The sequence below is a fragment of the Mesoplodon mirus genome (genome assembly GCF_964341445.2).
Source record: "Mesoplodon mirus genome assembly, chromosome: 2".
Classification (NCBI taxonomy): Eukaryota; Metazoa; Chordata; class Mammalia; order Artiodactyla; family Ziphiidae; genus Mesoplodon; species Mesoplodon mirus.
In genome coordinates, this window is record NC_138977.1 from 26,063,166 (window position 1) to 26,085,034 (window position 21,869).

General features: G+C 40.9%; 1 protein-coding gene across 1 annotated transcript in view; it reads left to right on the forward strand.

Moving 5' to 3' along the window:
- The window catches only part of GPRIN3 (GPRIN family member 3), a 71,292-nt gene extending 50,395 nt beyond the window's left edge, over window positions 1–20,897 (forward strand). Inside the window, exon 2 of the mRNA XM_082611407.1 lies at window positions 9,868–20,897. Within this exon, the coding sequence (XP_082467533.1) occupies window positions 9,982–12,333 (2,352 nt within the window). The 5' untranslated portion in view covers window positions 9,868–9,981 and the 3' untranslated portion in view covers window positions 12,334–20,897. The remainder of the gene's footprint in view (window positions 1–9,867) is intronic.
- The last annotated feature ends 972 nt before the right edge of the window (window positions 20,898–21,869 follow it).

The following is a 21,869-nucleotide window of genomic DNA, read 5'->3' on the forward strand; positions in this document are numbered from 1 at the left end:
GACAGTCACCTGTCTTTCCTCCTCCACAAAGAGTTATCTGGTCCAAAATGGCGGTAGTGCAGAGTAAGGACATCTGCTCTAGATCAATGTCTACGTCCTGCTGGTGGTATTAAATACATCTTTTACAAAGCTGAGGATCCCTGACTCTGAGACCTAAGGTCTGTGCCAAATAAAATAACGAGTCCTCTGTGCTTCTATAGTACATTTGGTTTTTGTTTCTTCTCCAACATTTATATTGGATTGAAATTAATGATTTATAGGAACTGTGAGCTCCTCAGAAACATGAATGTATCTTACTTATATCTGTATCCTGAATATCTGGCACAAAGAAAGCACTCAGCTTATTAAATGAATGAATGGATGTAGCAGTACTTTCTAGTTGTCTCAGTGTGACTTAAGGGATTATTTTATTTTTCTCTCGTTTCTTTTTTTTAATTAATTTATTTTTTATTTATTTATTTTTGTCTGCGTTGGGTCTTTGTTGCTGCACACGGGCTTTCTCTAGTTGCGGTGAGCGGGGGCTACTCTTCGTTGCAGTACGCGGGCCTCTCATTGCAGTGGCTTCTCTTGTTGCAGAGCACGGGCTCTAGGCGCATGGGCTTTTGTGACACGCGGGCTCAGCAGTTGTGGCTCGCAGGCTCTAGAGCGCAGGCTCAGTAGTGTGGCTCGTGGGCTCTAGAGCGCAGGCTCAGTAGTTGCGGTACACAGGCTTAGTTGCTCCGCGGCATGTGGGATCTTCCTGGACCAGGGCTCGAACCGTGTCCCCTGCATTGGCAGGCGGACTCTCAACCACTGCGCCACCAGGGAAGCCCGGCAGGAGGATTCTTAACCTCTGCGCCACCAGGGAAGCCCTATTTTATTTTTAATCAAAGGCCATTTTTTTACTCTTATTTGTTCAATTTCTCCTAATTTCAAATGTCCAGTTTTCTTTAGACTTACGCAAGTAATTTTTTCTAGCCGACAGAGGAATTGTACCAGGAAGTGTCAGCTGAATAAGAAACATGGGCCTCTCCCCTGACTTAAACTTCTGTAAACTGTGGTTTATTACCACAGCATTAGTCACTTAATTATATACTAGCTTTCTCATTTATAGCTTCTGATTGAATTTGTCTCGTCTCCTCAAATGGATTGAAATCTCCTGAAGGGCAAAAATCATAAATTGTAAGGACCTCAGTGAGGCCTTAGTACTTTACAGTCTATAAAGCAGGAGAGTGACAGGTTGTTGAATTCTCTCTCTTTTTTGTTAATCACAACTCAGACCAAGCCCAAAGAAGATCCTGACCTCGCAAAGAAACTCTTCCTTCTCAAGAGCAGAGGACCCCAGATTCTCCCAGACACTCGGGTCCTCCTCCCTTACCAACAGCAGAAGAGCCAGGCGCAGCGCCCTGAGGGATCCGTCTGCCTCCTGACTTAGCTTTCTCCCCCCGCCCCACCTTGTTCTCTAGGAGAGAAGAGCCCCGACTGACCGGTTCGTGCACAGCTCTCTTTCCACAACTGTGTCCATCACTGCAAATGCTGCCACCAGACGCTTTCCCAACTCAGCAGGACTAAAGGCCCCAGTGTGACTTGAGCTACAGACAGAAATCACTCATAAGCTTTCCTCCCACTGCCCGCTAGCAGGGGTCTCCACGTAGCGGCCCCCTCCAGGCCCACCACACCGGGGCAGGCACGGAGCCTGAAGGACAGTGGGTGGAGCCGAGGCCTTGTTTTAATGAGAAGCCCCTGGTGTGGGTGGGGAAAGGGCGTCAGCGGACCAGCGAGGTCGGAGAGAACTAAGCAAGGGCAAGAATCCTTGTTTGTAAGGCTCAGTGGCGCTAATTAGATCCTGCAGAAAATTGGGATGCGGGGTAGCTTTGATCCTCTCTGAGTTTAAAATGCATATACAAAAAAAGTGCAAAAGCCGAACCGCTGGGTTTATTTCCAATAGCTTGTCGTTTAACTACCATTTAGCCCTGAGATCCTGTTGCTTTCTCTTTCCAATTAAAATAAGCTTGCAGTTGAAGACCTTCAAAGCTGAATTGTGAGAGAAAAGGAAAACATTCAGATTGGAATATGTCAGGCATACCGAGTAAATGATAAGAGACAGCTTGATGAGGGAAGGTAAAGAAATAGCAAAACTTAAATATTTTAATCATCTCTTCCCTAGAAGAGTTCAAGTTTTAAAAATACCGATTTCAAGGCCTTTTTAAAATAGCAACTTTGATATTTAGTTATGAATTATCTCCACAGGTAGGAAAGTGGAGCTGTTGAGGGGTTAATTTTTGAAGGTTACTAAAACCTGAGTCGACTTTGCTGAGAAAGAACCCAAAAGGTCACATTTCCCACGTGATCTAAAAAGAATAGAGCTCATTATTGTGTTTATTTTCAAGTTAGCTAAAACTTTCCTCTTCAAATGATAGTCTTTGGGCAGGGGTTTGGGAGAACATATAGTAAACTTATTTAAGTGTTAGAACGTGTAATTTGGACTCTCTAGAAGGAGATTGCATAGTTTCTACCTTCTTAGGTAAATGATACCGAAATAATAATTTTTAAATAATAATAATTCCCCATTGTGTATCTGTTATTTTCCAAGAACCATGCAGAGTATTTAACTTATTTAAGCTCTATAACAACCCTTTGAGGCAGGTAAATTCCATTTTGTGACATTTTCCAATGCCTTAGACAAAAGGATACTAACGTGCAGTCTTGGAAAGGTTTCCAGACATGGACCTCCTAAAATTATCTGCAAACATGTATGTGTGTGTGCACATGTGCGTTTCTATTGAGAGTCCATGGTTTTCATCAGCTTCTCAGAAAACTCTGTGGCCCTTAAAGCATCCAAATTGGATTAATCATTATGAAGAGCAGGAACTTCTGTGTTGCGTTGTCTACCTCTATTAGCGTGAACAGGTAAATGGCTTCAAGGCTATGTTTTCTGAGTTTTCTCTTGTTTCCCTCATTGTCTGATGATGCTTCTTGCCCAGGTCCCTGAGTTTGCCTCCAGAAAAAATGGCCGTCTCTGCCCTGTGTAAAATTGGTCAACAACTTGGACTCTGGAACCAGATGGTCTGGATTTAAATCTGGTCTCTCCCACCTACTACTTGCATGACTTTGCCTCGGTTTCCAGCTCTGCAAGGTGGAGTGCAGAGTAGGACCATGCCCCTAAAGTTGTTCTGAGGGTTAAAGAAGTTCATATAAAGAACAGCGTTTGGAATATAGAAAGCAGTAAGCGCTTGCAGTACTGTGTGCTTCTCATGTGTTGTGAATTTAGAAGCCGTCTGTTCAAATCATATTTGATGAAAAGGGAGGATATATTTGGGGTCTTCATGCTTCTTAAGGCCCTTTTTACTTCTTGGTTTTTGTCCAGCCCTGCTTACCATGGAATTCAGGGAGATAACAAGCCATGTATTTGTTTTTCTAAAACACTGTGGAACAAAAGAAGAACTGAATAGGGAAGGGATGCAGTGTGTTTCTCATAAGCCTTTATTAAAGTAGTCATTATAACTGAAAGGCCACGACACTGTTGTTAGCACCAAGCAAAGCAGCCCGCCTGGCTCTTCAGCCCTTCTGATTTGCTTTAGATGCAAGTCGAAGGGAAGAGCCAGTTTTTCAGCTGGTATCTTTGAAGAGTGCATTTGAGGCAGCTATTAGCGTGAGGGTATGCTTTTTTTTTAAAGAAAGAAGAAGCAACTGCTTTCCCCAGCCTGTGGGTGTTTCCTGGGATTGAATCACCTCCCCTTAATACTGCACTGGCAAGATCTGCTGGGTTCAGAATGCAAATGATCCAGGCAAACGTTCCCGATTAAAGGAGGCAAAAAAAGCTGGATTAAATAGGATACCAGACGACATTTTTTTCTTTATCCTTTTCTTGAGGATTAATAGTGTCTTATGTTTCACCTCACTCTTCTCTAAGGGTCTTGGTACCATCCACCTGAAGGCTGCTGTCCGATGATGGGTGGAGACGGGGATACCAAGGTCCCTAGAACACTTTCCTAACATCACTAAAGAGATTTGATGACGTCCTGGAGCGCTTGTTCTAGCAATGCAGCCGTTGTGAAGTGGGCGAAGGTATCTGCCGCCCTCTGGATTATCACCATGACCTGCAGGGTATCAGCATCTTGCTGGTCTGGAGCTGCCAAGCCTCTCTCCATTCTTTCTGTCTAATGCTCTTCCCACCGGGGCAGCTTTGGAGCAAGTCACAAAGGGCTGAGACTCCCCGCTACCTGTCTTATTAAGCAAGGGGGTCTGTTGTGAAAATAGGTAGCGTGGCAGCATAGTGGAACCTACTATTTTCAGAATGAGCAGAGGTGATGTCAGCTTGCAACAAGCTGGGCTTTTCATAAAGTGACCAGTTAATGAATGCCATTGTAGTCGGTGTTAGTACCATCCAGGCTGCTGCTAAGTTGCAAACGACTTACAAAAAGAAGTTTCCCTCTCCTTTGAAGATAGATGGATGATAGGTGATAGATAGATAGATAGATAGATAGATATAGATAGATGATAGATAGATAGATATACTTTTTTTCCTTTCCATTTTCTTTCAAGAGTTACAGATAACAAGGAAGCACATAGAAGGGGCCCAGGCATTACCATTCATTAGAATTCAGTTCAACTGGAATTAGATGTATTCAGCCTTGAGTAAGTTACTTAATCTCTGAAACTCAGTTTCCTTCCCTGTAAAAAGTCGTTAACGTGTACCCTGCAGGCTTGCTGCATTGCTGGAACAAGGCTTTAAATCTTTGCTTACAATTTTAAAGGCAAAAGCGCCAAAGGGACCTGCTATCAAGAATCCAGTTCCCATCAGATTTAAAGACAAACTCACTTTGAGATACCATTAGCTTCTATGGGATCCATGCCCAATTCAGAAAGAACTCATAATGCTCCAGGGACTCATAAGAAATTCCATATTTGCTGATGCTGATGAGAAGACAAGGACTCCTTCCTTTACCAAACTTTAGTTAGTCTCCTCTGAGCCCACTTCTTAAATTAGGCTTCAGTCTTGGGCTTCCCTGTCTGTCCTTGCAGAGTCCAGTGTGAGCAAGAATCCTGCTAAGCCAGTTTAGAGAGAATACTCCCACCCATGGTATCTGATCATTCTCAATATCCAATCAAATTCCTCCTCCTTCACCATCCCCCAGGTGATATCTGATCACCTGACCTGCCTTCAGCAATAATCCCCCTATCCTTGATGTCTGTTCTTAATCATTTTCCATCCACTGACAAACCTCCCCAACACAAACCTACCCCTTGGTTATAAATCCCCACACGTTCTTGTGTATGTATGTGGAGTTGAGCTCAATCTTTCTGAATCTTCCTTATCATTTTAACAAGTATAAGAATAATTTTTTCTTTTAACAGAGATCAAAGCTTAAATATGAGGTTTTTTTGTTTGTTTTTTTTGCGGTACGCGGGCCTCTCACTGTCGTGACCTCCCCCGTTGCAGAGCACAGGCTCCGGACGCGCAGGCCCAGCGGCCATGGCTCACGGGCCCAGCCGCTCTGCGGCTTGTGGGGTCCTCCTGGACCGGGGCACGAACCCGCGTCCTCTGTATCGGCAGGCAGACTCTCAACCACTGCGCCACCAGGGAAGCCCAAATATGAGATTTTTTTAAAGAGGCTAACAGTGCCAAACTGTCCTCAGAGGGCTGAAAATTAGGTTGGGAAGTCTACTGTGTCAGTGCACTTACAACAAAGCTCTCAACCTGAGCTGCCCATTGGAGCCGGGGTGAGTTATGTAAAGGAGTGAAGCAGGCTAGGTGAGGAATGGGCAGTCTGGAGTCGGGAGCGTCCCTGCCCTCTAGAGGGACTGCCCTTATCTGCGCCACCTAGTGTTGCTACCTGGAAATGACCTTCTGAGTTTTTTTTTTTTAAGAGAAGCAAGAGAGAAATCTGGATTTTTATGAAAGATCAATTCAATGGACAAAGAAAGAAAAGAAAGGGAAGGAAAGAGAAAAAGGGCAAGGAGAGAGAGGGGAAGAGGAAGGGGAGGGAAGGGAAGGGAAAATCACACAGGACACACACACAGACCTGCAGAAGGAATTCATTCAGTGTGTGGATCACCTATTTGCAACCTCATTTTTAGGTGTTATTAAATCTTATCACAATGGACTCCCATTGCTTTTAAAGACTTTTACTCCTGACTCTAACCCACCAAGTAATTACATTTTTAAATGACCTATTTTTCCAACCTATTAGAGACTATAGATTTCTGCTGTTTGGCTGGAGAGGAGAGGGGCAGATGAGGGAGGGCTGCTTCTTGAGCTTTAGCAGCCTTTCTGGGGCTCCTGGAGTTGCCGTGACAATTACAATAGCAGATATGTCTTGAGAAGTGTTGATTTCCTATCTACCCTTGAATCAAGAGATTTCGAATTACAGGTGATAGCCAAGCAATCTGGGCTTTTCTTCTTGATTCGTTTTTTTTTTTTAATAAATTTATTTATTTACTTATTTATTATTTATTTTTGGCTGCTTTGGGTCTTTGTTGCTGCACACGGGCTTTCTCTAGTTGCGGCGAGCGGGGGCTACTCTTCGTTGCGGTGCATGGGTTTCTCATTGTGGTGGCTTCTCTTGTTGCAGAGCACACAGGCTCAGGAGTTGTGGCTCACGGGCTCCAGAGCGCAGGCTCAGTAGTTGTGGCGCACGGGCTTAGTTGCTCCGCAGCATGTGGGATCTTCCCGGACCAGGGCTTGAACCCGTGTCCCCTGCATTGGCAGGCGGGTTCTTAACCACTGTACCACCAGGGAAGTCCCTCTTCTTGATTCTTGAATTGATGGGTAATTTAGCCACTATTAACAAAGCAAACAAAAGAAAACATCCTTTCAAAAATCAACCAGTACAATCAGCTCTCTGTAGGAAATGGGGGTAAACTCAGTGACTTCTGAGAGTTTAATGAAGTCCCTCATCTTTTCTAAGTCTTTCAACTTTAAGTTGCTGAACTCTGAGGTGCTCGTATCTTACAGTCCTCTTTGGCAAGCCAGGCTTCTTGGCTCCAGCCGAATAACACAGGAGAGGTTCTGTCCTCCTGGGTTTATTAGACCTTCCAGCTTTTTGTAGCAGGTGGCCAATGTACTTGTTTTTAATTGTCTACACCTGGATTACAGATACATAAAACCTAAAAAATAAGATACAACCATGTTCTTATTTCTAAAAATAACACTCTTTTAAATTGTGTTTTCATTAATATTTCATGCCATGGGTTAAATTTTTTTATTATTTTGAAGTTTGGCAGGGCTTAATAATGGCCATTTTGGAGGGAAATGGAATCAATTAACACCTTTTTTGTGTGCAAGACCCTGCACTGTGTCCTGTGGAGTGAACAGAAAAGAATCAATAAGCTAGTTCCCTTACCTCCTGAGACTTGAAGGACTTTGGGAGAAATGAGGCATTTATACAAGTAACAGCGGTACAAAAACAGTACATAAAAAGCACAATACGAAGGACGCAGATGACCATAGCTGTAGGATTTTGAAAAGAGAGAGGGACTTTATGACCTGAAAGGCCTTAGAAGGCTTTCAGAAAGGATATGGGATTTAAGTGGGGCTTTGAAGAATGGGTAGGCTGTTTGAGGATGAGGGGCTCAGAGAGAGGACTAAAGGTATAATAAAGACAGGTGCGAAAGAGGGAGAGGAAAGATGGGCTGGCGCCACAAGAAGTGATTGAGATAGAAAACTCCAGAAAGGAAGAAATGGAGTATAAACCTGGGGACATGGTTTGAATGAGCAGAAAGCTGTCAAGACCAAGAATATTTAACCCATTAATATGAATAATGAAATTAGAAGGAAGAGCTGGTTTGGGGAAGAAGATAAGTTGGATTTATTGTTAGATGTCATATGATAGGTCAGCCAAATAACATTGAACCAAAATATAAAATTATTTATTTTCAAAATCTGGGCTCAACCAGATTTGCCTTTGCCTTACTTTGACCCTAAAGCTAAAGTTAAGATTGTGCTGTTTGATTTATTATCCAACACGTGCAAAACAGTAGGATCTTTGATTTTTGGATCTGGAAGAGTCCTTAGAAATCACATAATTCATTTCACCAATGAGTTCATTTGGGGTGCAGAAAGATTAAGTGATTCCCATGAGGTCACAGAACCTATGAGTGATAGAGGTAATATTAAAACAGTCATCTACTAATTCCTGAACCATTGCTGGAGTCTGGTTTTCCTTTCTTAAAAAATGTTTATGCATAAAGACACATGAATAAATTTTCATAAATACTTTAAAAAATTCAGATATACTTTTTAAAATATACTTTTAAAATCCAAAATACTTTTGGATACCTCCATTTCTTTTTCCCTGTTTCCAAAGTCATCACACTCTCTCTATTTACCACCTAATATGTCTCATTCTGTATATTTTTAGAATTTATATAATCATACACAAACATATCTGTACACACCCACAAAACCCATACATATGTAGTGTTTTAGGTCATTGTTTTACAGAAATGAAGACATATATGTTCTTCTCTGTACCTTGCTTTTCTCATTCAACCATACCTTGGGGAAATTTCTCCCAAGTGAAAAGTTATAGTCTAATTAACTGTTTATTTAAATGGTTGTATAATGCTCTACCATAGAGCTTTGTCATGATTTATTGTGCCTTTCCACCTAATCAAGGAGATCAGTTTATTTTGAATTTTTTGTCTCTACAAATAGTACTTCAATAAACATACTTGTACGTATATCTACATATGCTGGTATTTTATTTCTATGGATAGGATCACCGGGTCAAGGACATGTGTATTTTTAGTTTTAAAAGCTAAACTGCTTCCCTAAGAAAGCTGCACAATACACATTTGCACATACAATTAATGAAAATACTTCCCTTCACTAGATCTCCCCAGGCCATGGTGTTATAACATTTTTTTTTAAGTTTTTGCAAGTGCAATTGGCGTAGAGTAAAATCTCATTGTTACGTTATTTGCATTTCTTTGAGTACAAATGAATTTGATCATCTTTTCATAAGATTGTTGGCTATTGGATTTCCTATCTTGCAAACTGTTCCTTCATATTCTTTATCCATTTTTCCAGTGGATTATTTTGTCTCCTTGTACGTTTTTAAGAGCTTCTGCTATATTACAGATATTTTTGCCTGTCCTCTAGGGTTGCAAACATTTTTAAACCTATCGTATCTATTCGTCATCTTTTGCCATGCAAAAGTTTTGTCATTTTTAAGTCACCTATGCTGATGTTTTCTCTCATGGTTTTTGTATTTTCTGCCTCGCCAAAAGAAGCCTACCTACTACCCTGCCCCTAGATTATATTTATGATCCTACGTTTTCTTAACAGGATTATTTATTTATTTATTTATTTTCTATTTTAACCTTTAATCTAAGTCCATCTAAGACTTATTTCTGGAATTGGTGTAAGATAAAGATCTAGTTTTCTTTTCTTCCCATTGAATAGTTTGCCAGCCCCTTATATTAAATAACCCATCCTTTTGTCCCCAAATTGAAATGCCTTTTTTGTCATATATTGAATCCTCATTTATATCTGGATCTATTTCTAGATATTCTATTCCACATATCTGTTTAGGCCTATTTCAATACTTATTCATTTGATTACAGTAGCTTTATAGGATTTTCTGATATCTGGTAAATCGAATTACTCAGATGAGGTAATTATCAAGTGCATAGGTAAATACGTTAAAAATCTGTTTGCTAGACAGCAATGGGATGCAAGCAGAAACTAATATATCAAAATAATACCTGTATAATTAAAATAATTTTTCCAGAATCTTTCTTCCCAAGATCTATTTTTATATCAACAGATATGGGAAGAGAAGTTTTCATGGGCTTATGAGATCTTATACAAGTGACAATTTGGTGTAGTTTCAATCCGCAAATACTGTACTGTATTAATGGTACTGTTTCCTTGATTCACAGATTGGTCCTTCAGAGGAATCATCTCTGAGTGCATCTTCACTGTGAGCTACGACTGCTTCCCAGTGGGAGTGCTGCTCAGGGGAGAGCTCTGAGATTTTCCTGAAGAGAAATTCCATGGGGACTGTACCTGACCCTCTGAGATCGGCTAAAACTTCCCTGATTGCAGCTTCTGGAAAAGAAGAGGACCTGGGAGAGGTTCAGGCTGCTTCACCTCAGCTTCAACCAGCCGTCCTGGGTAGGAACACCAATGGCCTTTCTGGCACTCCTGCAGAGCCAGACCTCACTCCCAGGACAGCTGCTGAGGCCCTGATGCAGGCCAGTGGGCATGAGGCCGCACAGCCAGCCATGTCGTCTGCTGGCATTGTCAGTGAGGTGGGGAAAGCATCTCCCACGTTCAACTCTCCTGGCAATACCCAGCTGCCAGGGAGCAGGGAGCCCGCAGCGCCAGCCCCATGTTCTGCAGCAGGAAAGGATCTGATACACGTAACACTCACCATGCCAGCCAATCAGCACACCCAGCCGGCCATCCCAGGGGACCAGCCCAACTCCAGCCTCCCATCAGGACCTGAAGACACCCTGGTGAAATCACAGAGAACTGCAGATGGAGAGCAAGCTGAGAAGCCAAGTTGTCCGGTGGGAGGGATCCGTGGCAAAGATCAGGTGCCCCCTTATTTTCCTTCTCAAGAAACAATCCAGGCAGTGGTGCAACCTGCAGATACAGCAGCCAAGGCGTTCAGTCCCGCCTCCGCTCCTGTAGGCGGACCTGAAGGGGAAAGGCAGCAAGCCGTTTGTGATTCCCAGACAAGGTCCTGTAAATCTCCAGCCAGAGAAGTTAGATGTTCGGAGAACAGACCACCCTCTCCCATGACCTCAGACCCCCAGGCCGTGACTTCGGTGGCACCTCAATCATCCCACCTCCCTAGCAAAGGGTCCATGTTTCCTCCGGGTCCAGAGAAGATGCTGCCGCCAGCACAGCCTCAGGGGTCAAGGTTCAGAGAAGTGAGTACGATGACCAACCAAGCTGAAAATGAGATCAAGGAAGTTCCCCCCAGGGCTCAGCAAGATGCTGAGGTGCAGGCAGTGGCCAGTGTCGAGAGCAGATCGGTGTCCACCAGCCCCAGCATTCTCACTGCGTTCTTAAAGGAAACCCCCGCTCCAGAGCAGTTCGAACAACAAGAGCAGCTGCGTGTCGTCTGCCACGGCAGTGGCCACATAAGCCACACGTTGGAGCTGTCTGCAAGCACCCCAGCCCCCCGGGAGGCGGGTCAGTGCCTTGGCATCACGCCAGAGGTGCACATCCAGTCAGCTGCGGCTGTTTCTGCAGCTTTCCGGGGGGAAGGTAAATCAGTGAGCCTACCGGCTGAGGTCCTTAAAACCTCATCAATCAACGTGGCATCCAGTAATGCTCAGGCTACATGTAAAGAAGATGGGAGGTCAGCAGGAATGACCCAGGTGGGCCAAGAGCCCGCCTCTAGACAGCTTTTGGGTACTAATTCTACCTCCCTGAAAGCTAGCCTCAGTGACCAGATTTCTATCGGTGCAGGATGTCAAGCTGGAACAAGTCACGGATTAGGGAAATTTGAAACGAAGCCATCTGAGTTTGCAGCGGAAACCACCAGTGGCCACCAACCAGACCCAGACTGGAAACTCTCCAACTCTTGTGGCCCTGCCAGCAGAGCTGCCCAGCCCGGGAGCTTGGATCTCATGCATCAAGGGGACGCAAGAGAGAAGAAGCTTGCATCTCCTCAGATAGTAAGAGAACAAGAATCTTCTGGCATCGATATCCTGGACCCGAGGGCAAGGGCAGAGGCCAAAACTGTACTGCTCAACCCTAAATCTCAAGAAAGTAGAGGCACCGCAGCAGCTGCCAGTCCTACACCCTCCCCAGTTAGAAGGAGCCAGGGGGGCAGCGTGGAAGAAAATAGACAGCCCAAGACAGCCACCAGCCTAAGCCTGCCGTCTGATTCCATGGGGGACTCCAGCCCCAGTTCTGGCAAGAGAACCCCTTCTCGCTCCGTCAAAGCCAGTCCCCGCCGGGCCAGCCGGGTCAGCGAGTTCCTCAAGGAACAGAAGTTAAATGTGACGGCAGCTGCCGCCCAGGTGGGACTCACTCCAGGAGAGAAGAAGAAGCACCTGGGTGCTGACTCCAGGCTGCAGTTGAAACAGTCCAAGCGTGTCCGGGACGTGGTGTGGGACGAGCAGGGCATGACCTGGGAGGTGTACGGCGCCTCCCTGGACCCAGAGTCCCTGGGCGTCGCCATCCAGAACCATCTACAACGACAAATCAGGGAACACGAGAAGTTAATCAAAGCTCAAAGCAGCCAGAGCCGGAGATCCATCTCCTCGGATACTTCTTCAAATAAAAAGCTCAAAGGCAGGCAGCCCAGTGTTTTCCAGTCCATGTTGCAGAACTTCCGACGGCCCAACTGCTGCATTCGTCCTGCTCCTTCTTCTGTGTTAGACTGAAAAGGAACATGTACGGGAGCCCTTGGATACTTTGACGGTCTTCATAGATAGCCCCCTGTCTATGTCAAAGCTTAGTGTTTTCTGAGAGGCCAGGAAGAGAAAGCATTAACTTGAGGAAACTGCTATTAAGGATTGTGGCGTCCTTGGATTGGGGGTCCATAAATAATACATCATTTCAGTCTGAAAGAAAGAAAAGAAGCAAGCTTCACCGAAGGTTTACGACCTTAATTAAGAGGAAATAACATTCAGTGGGTTTTTTAATATGATGTTGCTTATAGAATAACATGATCATTACACGTGTCATTTTGTATTGCTCACTCAATTTATCACACTGTGGTATTTCCATGAAAATCCCTGCTTTATATTAAAAATAGCAGAAACACGGTTATACTTCCTAGTCCATTGCAATGAGAATGCTGATACCACACAAAATTCAAGTAGGTGATGAGAAATGTCATGTAAAAAATGGAAACAAATTTGACTCATTCCTCGGCCAGAAGATATTAAATAAAAGCATTTAAATGCATAAAACGCCAACTATGAAGTAATATTTGTCAACATCTGCAGATAACCCTTTTTATGAACCTTGTTATACCCGTTAATAAACGTAAGAAAGTCACATTAGGAAAAAAAAATCAGCACAGCCTTTGACTACGAATACTGCGCACATAAAACATGAATTTATATATACACATTTTCCTGCGCTGAAGGAGAGGGTCATCTCTGTGATCGTAACAAGATTAAATTCATATTTCCTTACCCTAGAGGAAGTACGTGTGACTGAATGCTTGAAGAGAGTCCTCAAATTATTGATAATACTAAATTTTATGTTGTTCGGGTGTTCTCCGACATTCGACTGAGAAAGTTATGGTTCTGGTAAGGAATTATAAATAGCCAATTACCAAGCACTTTTTTCTGTGTTGAAAAAAAGAAAGCCTCCTGAGTAACAAAAACAACAGGTTTAACTGAGACTCCTATAAACAGGATGCAATTTTTTGTTTTGTTTTGATTTGGTTCAGTAGCTTCTCATAGAAAATGTAGTCAAATAGAAATGAACTTGCTCACTGTTTTTGTATGTAGACTAATATCGTCTAATTACTTACGTCTAATCTGTGGTAAAAAGGTAACCTCTGCAAGCCTCTTGATTTTAAGAGAAATACCATCATATCTCATCCTTTGACCCCAATAAAAGAAGCCGCCTTTACAAAAACATGTTTTGAGCTTTGGGTGGGCTTGGTCCTTGAGAACACAGGCATGTGTTTGAGCTGAGCCCTCACCTGTCTCCATAAGGGGAGCATGTCCCTGGGGCCCATGAGTGCTGTGCAGGGCACTGGGCTGGGGTGACCAACAGTGGCTTGAGTCAGGGTAGTGAGGAAGAGGGGAGTGAGCAAGGGTCCTTGAAAGGCTTCCCCTCCTGGACTTGCAGGGAGGTTGCTGGTTTCCACCTTGCTTTTAGAAAATCACTGTTAGAGGTTGGAGGGGCATTGGCTGCCCTCTCTAAACGCACTGCCCTTGATGAGCCAGAAAAGATTGTCTGGCCGTGTATTCTCTCTCCAGAGATTCATAAATGCCATTTGTGCAGTAAATGCACAGTTTCTGTTTTGGCTTTCTTTTTTTTTTTTTAATTCTCTTTTGAAGATTCTGAATATATGGGGGTGCGTGGATCTCATACGTAAACTTTAACACCACAGGCTACACTGGACATAACCTAAATTAGTAAATAGCCATTTATTCCTTTCAAAGCCATTGGACTGTCGATGAAGGCTGTATAAGTAGACCAGTCACAGCATTCTCAGAGCCGGAGAATGGCAATTAGAGTTGTTAGACTTGAAACTTACAATGAATTTTTTAATAAAGCACATGTTTCAGTTTCTTACCAATTGGCCTCTAGTAAGAAGGTTATCTAAAGTAGAAATTACCATCAAATTAGCAGTCAAATTATTATTAATGAATTGAGTCTAAAACTCTCTCTTTTGGCCTTAAATACCCATGTGGCGTAGTGTTCATGTCACTTCTGTAGAAGATGCCTTGGCCAGTATGTAACCTCCCTCCTGTCTCGCTCACTGGCTGTCTCCCTCACACGTGCTGTGTACACGCAGAGAACACCTTCTGTATACAGTGGCAGCTGTCAGCAGTACCCATTCCAGATGGGCGGGCCCCAGGTCACCCTCTGCTCTGAACTGGCTGGAACAGGCTGTTCCCTGCATTAAAGTAGGAGGAGAAAAGGAAGAATTCAGCATCTGGTAATAATATTTGTTTTCATGAGTTTGGAGTAACCCCATGATTTATAAAGAGTAAAAGGAAACAGAGGCTGAAGAGAGTTGTAGGCATTTGTCACACATTAAAAATAAATTAATAAAATTCAATAAATTAAAACTGAATTTGGTGTTGTAGTTATGCCCCTCAAATTAAAGCTTAATGTGTGATGGAGTCACTTTAGCTGATTTTCTTTGGGACTGAAACTAACCTTTACTTCTTAATCTTTAATTTTTTACTTTCGATCTTTACCATACTCTAAAGACCGTCACAAAATGTTATAAGAGCTTTCTTCTCGCTTACTGAATCTTATAGAAGGAACAGCTTTGAAAAGTCACAGAAGTGAACAGGAGCCTATTTAAGACAGCAGTGTTTCTGCATTATGATCCCCTAAGGACCCTCAGGACAAAACCTTGATTTGAAAATGTTCTTTCACTTCGATCTGTGACACAGCATACACATTCAGGACATCATTTGTGGTTCCTTAGTTTCATTCAACAAATGAAGTTTCAAAATAATTTTCATGGCAGACTCTTTGAACTTGCTCTTCTTTTCCTTACCTGCATGGCACACACTGGGTTGAAAGCTGGTTTTCTCCTTAATTTATTTTACTTATGTTTTGGTCCTTTTTAATGCATTTTAGTTGTTGAAATAAATGGAGGAGATATTTTATTAAGTAAATAAGTATAAGATATCTTTTAAACCAGTAGCAAAAGAGAGATGAGTTTGAACATCTAAATGTTTAAAATGTGAAGATGCTTACCCAGTGAATATTAGAATTTCTAATTTAAATATTGATTTTTCTATCTTTATGACTATACGAAAAATGTGATCACTTCAACTGTCATATCTATGTATCTTCAGTACTTTTCTAATTACGTCTTTCTGGATTATTACCCGTGGTGCCACAGACCAACTACTTTATATACAGTAAAATCCTAATTAAGCTTTGTGTTTTGGATCAGTGGTATAAGTTAAACATTTTGTTAGGTCAAAGTTAACCAGAAACCTTTTTGTTTGCATCCAAAATTTATAAAAATATTTATAAAAAATATTACTGTTTTCCTACCTTGACAAGTCAGCTATATTGACTACAATTTGATGTTTGATGACGTTTAATCTATAGAATTGTCTAATATTTATTCTTTTGGATACCATTGTTCTCCATGTTATAGGTTAAATATCATAATTGAAGTAAATTGGACTGAACATGCATGTGTAACAAATACCTAGAGGTTGAATTTCGGAACCAATTTCTTAATAAGAGCTTATCTTAAAGTAGACAGCAGAAGAGGAAAACAGCTTTGGGTTGCATTTCAGAGTATTAAGGTTTTATAGTTCCTAGCTTATTCTAATGTTCTTCCTGTCATCTCTTGGAGTTCCTATCATTCGGGGAATACCTGTATATATACCACATGAAGACTAGAATACGATGTGACTTTAAAATTTGTTTACAGAGGACATATATGAGTATGCTGTTAATGTAAACTGTTTGACTCTGTTGTATCCACTTCGTTACTGTTTTGCTGCCAAAATGTGAGTTGTCTTCTCTTCCTCCTACATATTGTGCAAGTGTTAAAAAATTTGTCCATTTCTAGTACCACATAATTTACCACATCCCTTGTCTACTTTTTAAGAATCAGTATAAAGAAAAACAATACATTAGGGTAAGGTTTGCATATATGTATATGTGTTTTTACTGACAGTTGGGCACTTGTAGCCTTGTGTAGGCCTCTACCTGTCTGACTGACTAATCGTCTACAATGCTGCCACGGAGATGGCGCCGTTTACTCTCTCCAGCTTTGTCCTAAGTGGTGTTTGAGAAATGAAGCCTGTGAACTTCCCTTTGTGATAGTAATACAATGAACTCAGCAGTATCTTGGATAAATGAGCTGACCGTCTTGTCTCTACCCCTGTTTTGTCTACACCGTGAATCAGAAGTCTGCCTCAGTGTTTGCTATTTTATATTTGTATCTGAGCATTTTGTTTTCTGTTAGCAATGTTCTTTGATTCCACGTGTGGCCCCTTTGGTTGAATCTCTCCACAGGTGGGTCTGCTGCTGCCACCTAGCAAATAACAGGTGATATGATGAACCTCCTGTCCATCTTTGTAACTATATCCTTCTTAATGAAATTCTGCAACCGGCTGAGTAATTATAAATGTCATCTGTGCAGACACATGGGCTTAACGATGTCTACAAAATTTTAGACATTTTTGCAAAAGGGAAAAAAATAGTCTAGTAAAGACTGAAACAGATTTCCTTGAACTTTATCCTACGCTTGGAAAAAACAAATTCTCCTTGGCTACAGAAATAAGCTTGATTTGCAATAGCCAAGGACATAAACGAAGATGGATGGAGATGGAAAAATTGTCTCACAATCAGTGACATCTGCCAGAGTTCATTACAGCTGCTCTTAACTGTGAACATTCACCAGCTAAACTACTCACTAGCCACAACCAAATAACCTCTCTCAAAGCAAATCCAGTACATCTGTATATATGTATAGATTAAAAACAGCAACAACAACAACAAAAAAAAAAACCCTGAAAAATTACTGTTGGCTATTAGGTAAATCAAGGTGATAATTACAAAGGACATTGAAATAACAGCAGGCCTTGGTGAAATGACTGTGGAGGCCAGAATGGTGCAACAAAATGTTATTCCCAAGTTTGGTGTGTTTCTTTTTGTAAGACCCAGATATCTCAGTTACTCATCATGAGAATAAAGACTGTTGATAATGAAATTAAAGCCAAGCAATAATGTGCCAAAAAGAGGCAGTTATACCAGCAAGTGCATCTATCATGGGCGCACCATTATATAATTATGGTTTGCTCCATTAAGACTGACCGTAACCCACAGGGTAAAGTAAGCAAAGGCATAATTTCTGCTTTCTTGCTGGAAAAACTTGGTTAGGAGCTCCATAAAAAGGTACAGCACTCGTGAGCATTAGATTTTATGGTTAACAGCTCTGTTTTAACGCTAACCAAGACCAAAGGAATCACCAAGAATCTTGCTAGCTTAAAACTCAAGACAGCTCCAACCCGAAACTTGGTTGAAATGGAGGGGTTAAATGTATGGTAATTACTCTTCCTGGACACTAGCCTGTAGGAAAGCAATTCAGTTAACTCTGCCTAGAGGATTACCAGCCTTAGCTATGGAAAAAAAAAAAAAAGGTTCTCAAATGCAAAATAACTAAAATGAGAGTACTCATATCAAAAGGGGCCTGAAATAATGCCTTACAGAAAATGATGTTCCAGATGGGCGTTTCTAAATACTAATTCTTCATCAAGTATCCTTTTGGGTTCAAGCTCAAAATCAATTGGCTGGAATAAAGATCACATATTTTACACTTCAGAAAAAGATACTGATGATCAACCGGCATGGTGTTAAGTATGACGAGAGATACCCTAGTGACTTAAGTGTGTTAAGGAGAATTAAATGTGGGAGAAATGCCAACTTCTTTCTCAGTCTCTTAAGATGTGGGTAGGTCATCGTCTTATTTCAGGGTGAAAATGATAGCTTGATTTTTAACATTGCTGCTAGCATTACTCTTTGTTCCTTTGAAAATTAAATTATTCTTCAGCAAAACTTCTGAGCGGTTAAACATTCTTTTTTCTGGTTCATATTGCTTTTGTGTTATGTAACAGAGCAAACTATGAAATGAGCAAAGGGGGCTTACCCATGTTTATCAGTATCTCTTAATGATTTCAGTTTAGACTTCTTGGCATTTATTTTAACCACATCTTTGAGTAAATTATTTTCCATAATGCTTTCTGTCATGTCTTAAGATGATGTTGGTAGATCAGGAGATTGCAGTATTACAGTCATGCTCCTCAGTCCCTACAGGGGAGGAGAGACTAATTCTTGTTTTTAAGGGCATCTGGAAATACCTTTGCCTGAGGTCGAGAAAGGTCAACAGGGCCTGAAAACTCAAGAAGGAAATATACTAACAATTACTACTACATTTCTAAACGTATTTATCTCTGCTGTACTAACGTGTGAACACTATGCTGTGCATTATTACACTGTAGCTGGTTGTGGTACGTCAGTACATTCTGTAAGTGTGTACAGTCTGTAAGTCGTTGGTTTTCTATTTTTATGTGTAGAAAAAAATAACATACTGTATCCCATTTTAAGGCCAAGCTCTGTCATGAGGTAGGCACGTGGCTGAAAGTGAATAAAACCAACAAAAGTGTGTGTGTGGGGGGGTGTGTGTGTGTTAAGTAACAGAATTTGTCCTTTCATTTTTGAAGGTCAGAAATGGCTGTTGTTTTTTTTCTTTTAATCCTCTCCGAGAGTAGATAACATAATTATCACAAAGGTTGAAATAGTCATCAGTTCATTGGCATGTTACTAAATATGCCAGGGCTAATTCCCCACCATTAGTCACAGGTAAGGTCAGTTCTTTGACCACTGGGTTGATTTACATTCCTCACACATCTTCTCTGTGTTAAGTGTGTGATTAGGATGTACATACTATGGGTGTGATTGTGTACATACCTTGTATGAATTATCTAAATCTTCAAAGCAGTGCAGGAAAGCAGGAAGAAGAAACAGTTGTTCAAAAGCCTCAAAAGGGCTAATCAATGTGTATTTTCATTTTCTACACATAAAAATGTATACGTAACATAACTGTAAATAGCTTAACCACATATATATGCACACATAAATGCATTTTATTCATACTGGTATATTTAAATCAATCACGAATTAAAGCAACTAATTGAAAACTGCATCTTTTCATAATTGTTCTCTTTTACATATGTTAATATCAGATCAGATGCTCCCCATTAAATGGTGTGACTCCCTGGTAGCAGATTTGGCACCTAGGAAAGCCCAGACCCACTGAGTCGTGAAAATCTAGTTGGTATCTTACTGAGGCACAGACAGGTACTTAAGCAGCTTCAAAGATTTAATGCTGTTCTTTAAGCACCTAATTTTATATGTGGAAATGACAAACACCAGGGAAAACCAATTATGTTTCATAGACTTCATTTGTGCATTTATTAGTATTTTTATTTGCACAGGCTGATAAAAGCCCTACATTTTAGAGATGTATCCCTAGATTTCAAAAGTGTATAATCACTCGAAGTGAAGCATGATTGCAGGCATTATTCTCTTGAGATGAGCAAAACAACGTTTAACAACACCAGAGAAGTCATAGCGTAAAAACTTTATTTTTTAAAATTATAGATGATGCTGGTAGAATAACAGGATATTAGCAATTAGGATTTCCTTAAGATGGACTCAAATAAATTACTATTATTGACAACAAGTGATACTGTATGGACTGGATAACAAGATTAGAGTCATTAGCCAGAAAATGCCAACACTGGATGACGTTTGTCAATTTATCATAATTCCAATCAGTGAATCGATGTTGTTTTAGTTTCTCTCATTTATTTGAAAAGGAAGTACTCTATTAGACATCAAAAAGTCTGATCTGGTTCCTAAAACCTAATATGATTTGACCCTGATTCCTTGACACTAAAAATTATGTTGGCTGGATATTAGGTTGAAGTTATGAATAGAAATACCAGAATTGCCCATTAATAGAAAATTTTGTGGGGCAAAGTGCAAATATAACCACTTCTCAGTAGAAAGTTAATAATACCATTTAGCACATTTTCATATTTTAAAGACTGAATGTGCCATCTTTATATCTTAGATTTAAAAAAAAGAGGTTAACAACCATAAGAACACTACAATTACAACTATAGCTAGCTGTGTTTTTTAACTACTAAAAACATACTTCTTTATAAGAGCAGCATACATGAAATCTTGATGTCAATATCTACTGTTGCTTAAAAGATAAATGTATGTAATTATTTTGGAAGATATGTATTAAGTGCCAACCAGAAAAATTATAGCTGTCAATATAAGAATCATATATGTGTGTAAATACTCAAAAGAGAAAGACCAAAACTGTAGTGTGATGTTAAGTCACTGAAGAAACGGTAATATTTAAAATGAAATTCCATTTATGAATGTATCGATATTAGAATCTAAAGTTATGTCTTTTCATGATATTGATATACAAAGGTCATTAAATTGTTTATTTAAGAAAGCCCCCATCCTCTGGAAGGAAATCGACCTACCAATAAAATTTCATTTGCTAGAAAACTTGGAATGTTATGATAGATCAAGATTTTGAAATTACCTACACATCCACCCTCATTTTGGATTTGATTCTTGAATAGATGAATGAATGAAATTCAAGTGATGGCTTAGTTCTACCCTCGAAAAAAATGTCAAATATGATTTTTTTGCATTTTACTTTCCATAATAAATGTAATATAGATAAAAAGTTGCAGTCCTTGTTTTTTGTTGTTATTGTTTCTGCCACTGCTGTCAAAACTGTTCTCTTAGCCCTAGATGTTCAGAATCAGTTGATTTTCAGTGTGACACACTTCTGCTAGGTATCTGCAGTGGAGCTGAAAGTATTTACAATGAAAGGGTTTATTCCTTTGATTAAAATAGAATTCCTATGGAATCAACAGTGCCTGCAGGTCATCAGAGGCAGTGGTTTTCCCTGCTCTCAATGGCACGGTGGTGTGTGTGTGTGTGTGCACACATGTATGAACTTTTTGCTCCGTGAGAGGTGATGAGAGGTTGACATCCATGGAAATATGGGGGTGGGGGTGGGGGGATGTTACAGCGTACATCTACTCCTGTGGAGGCATGGAAACGTATATTCAGGCTTATATTGTCTCATACCTCTGCCCATGGTCACCCAGGTGTGTTGCTGTGTGAGTTCACCTTTTCTGCCCACTCCTGGGTAAATAAATCCGGATCCTGCAGTTTAGGTTCCTAGAAGGAGATAGAAAACCTAGCCATGGCCTCCAATCCAGTTTAATCATTAATAAAACTAATACTATATTTAGATCCCCTTTTGCCTCCTTGAATCTGTGTTCAATTCACTGAAGAACTGGACAGCTGTATAGATATAAAATTTATTAACCCCAAATCTCAGAAAATGATTTAGTGAATTTTCCATGAACTTTAAACAGTGACTGTTTCCAAACTTCCAGGGGCCATGCTCTCCCTCCAACAACTCTATATGGATAAATACACACCATTTCAGCCTAAAACAATGTCCTGAAGCTGCCATTACCTAACTCTTGCCTACTTAGACATTCATTTTGGCAAATTAAACTTCGTGCATTTCCAAAGATATAAATGCTATTCGCGGAGATGTCAGATGACGCAAGGGTCCTCAGGGGAGCTGAGATGGCTTGTCTTATGCCTCTAGCTGTTTGTGTCCCAGCAGCAGGCATTC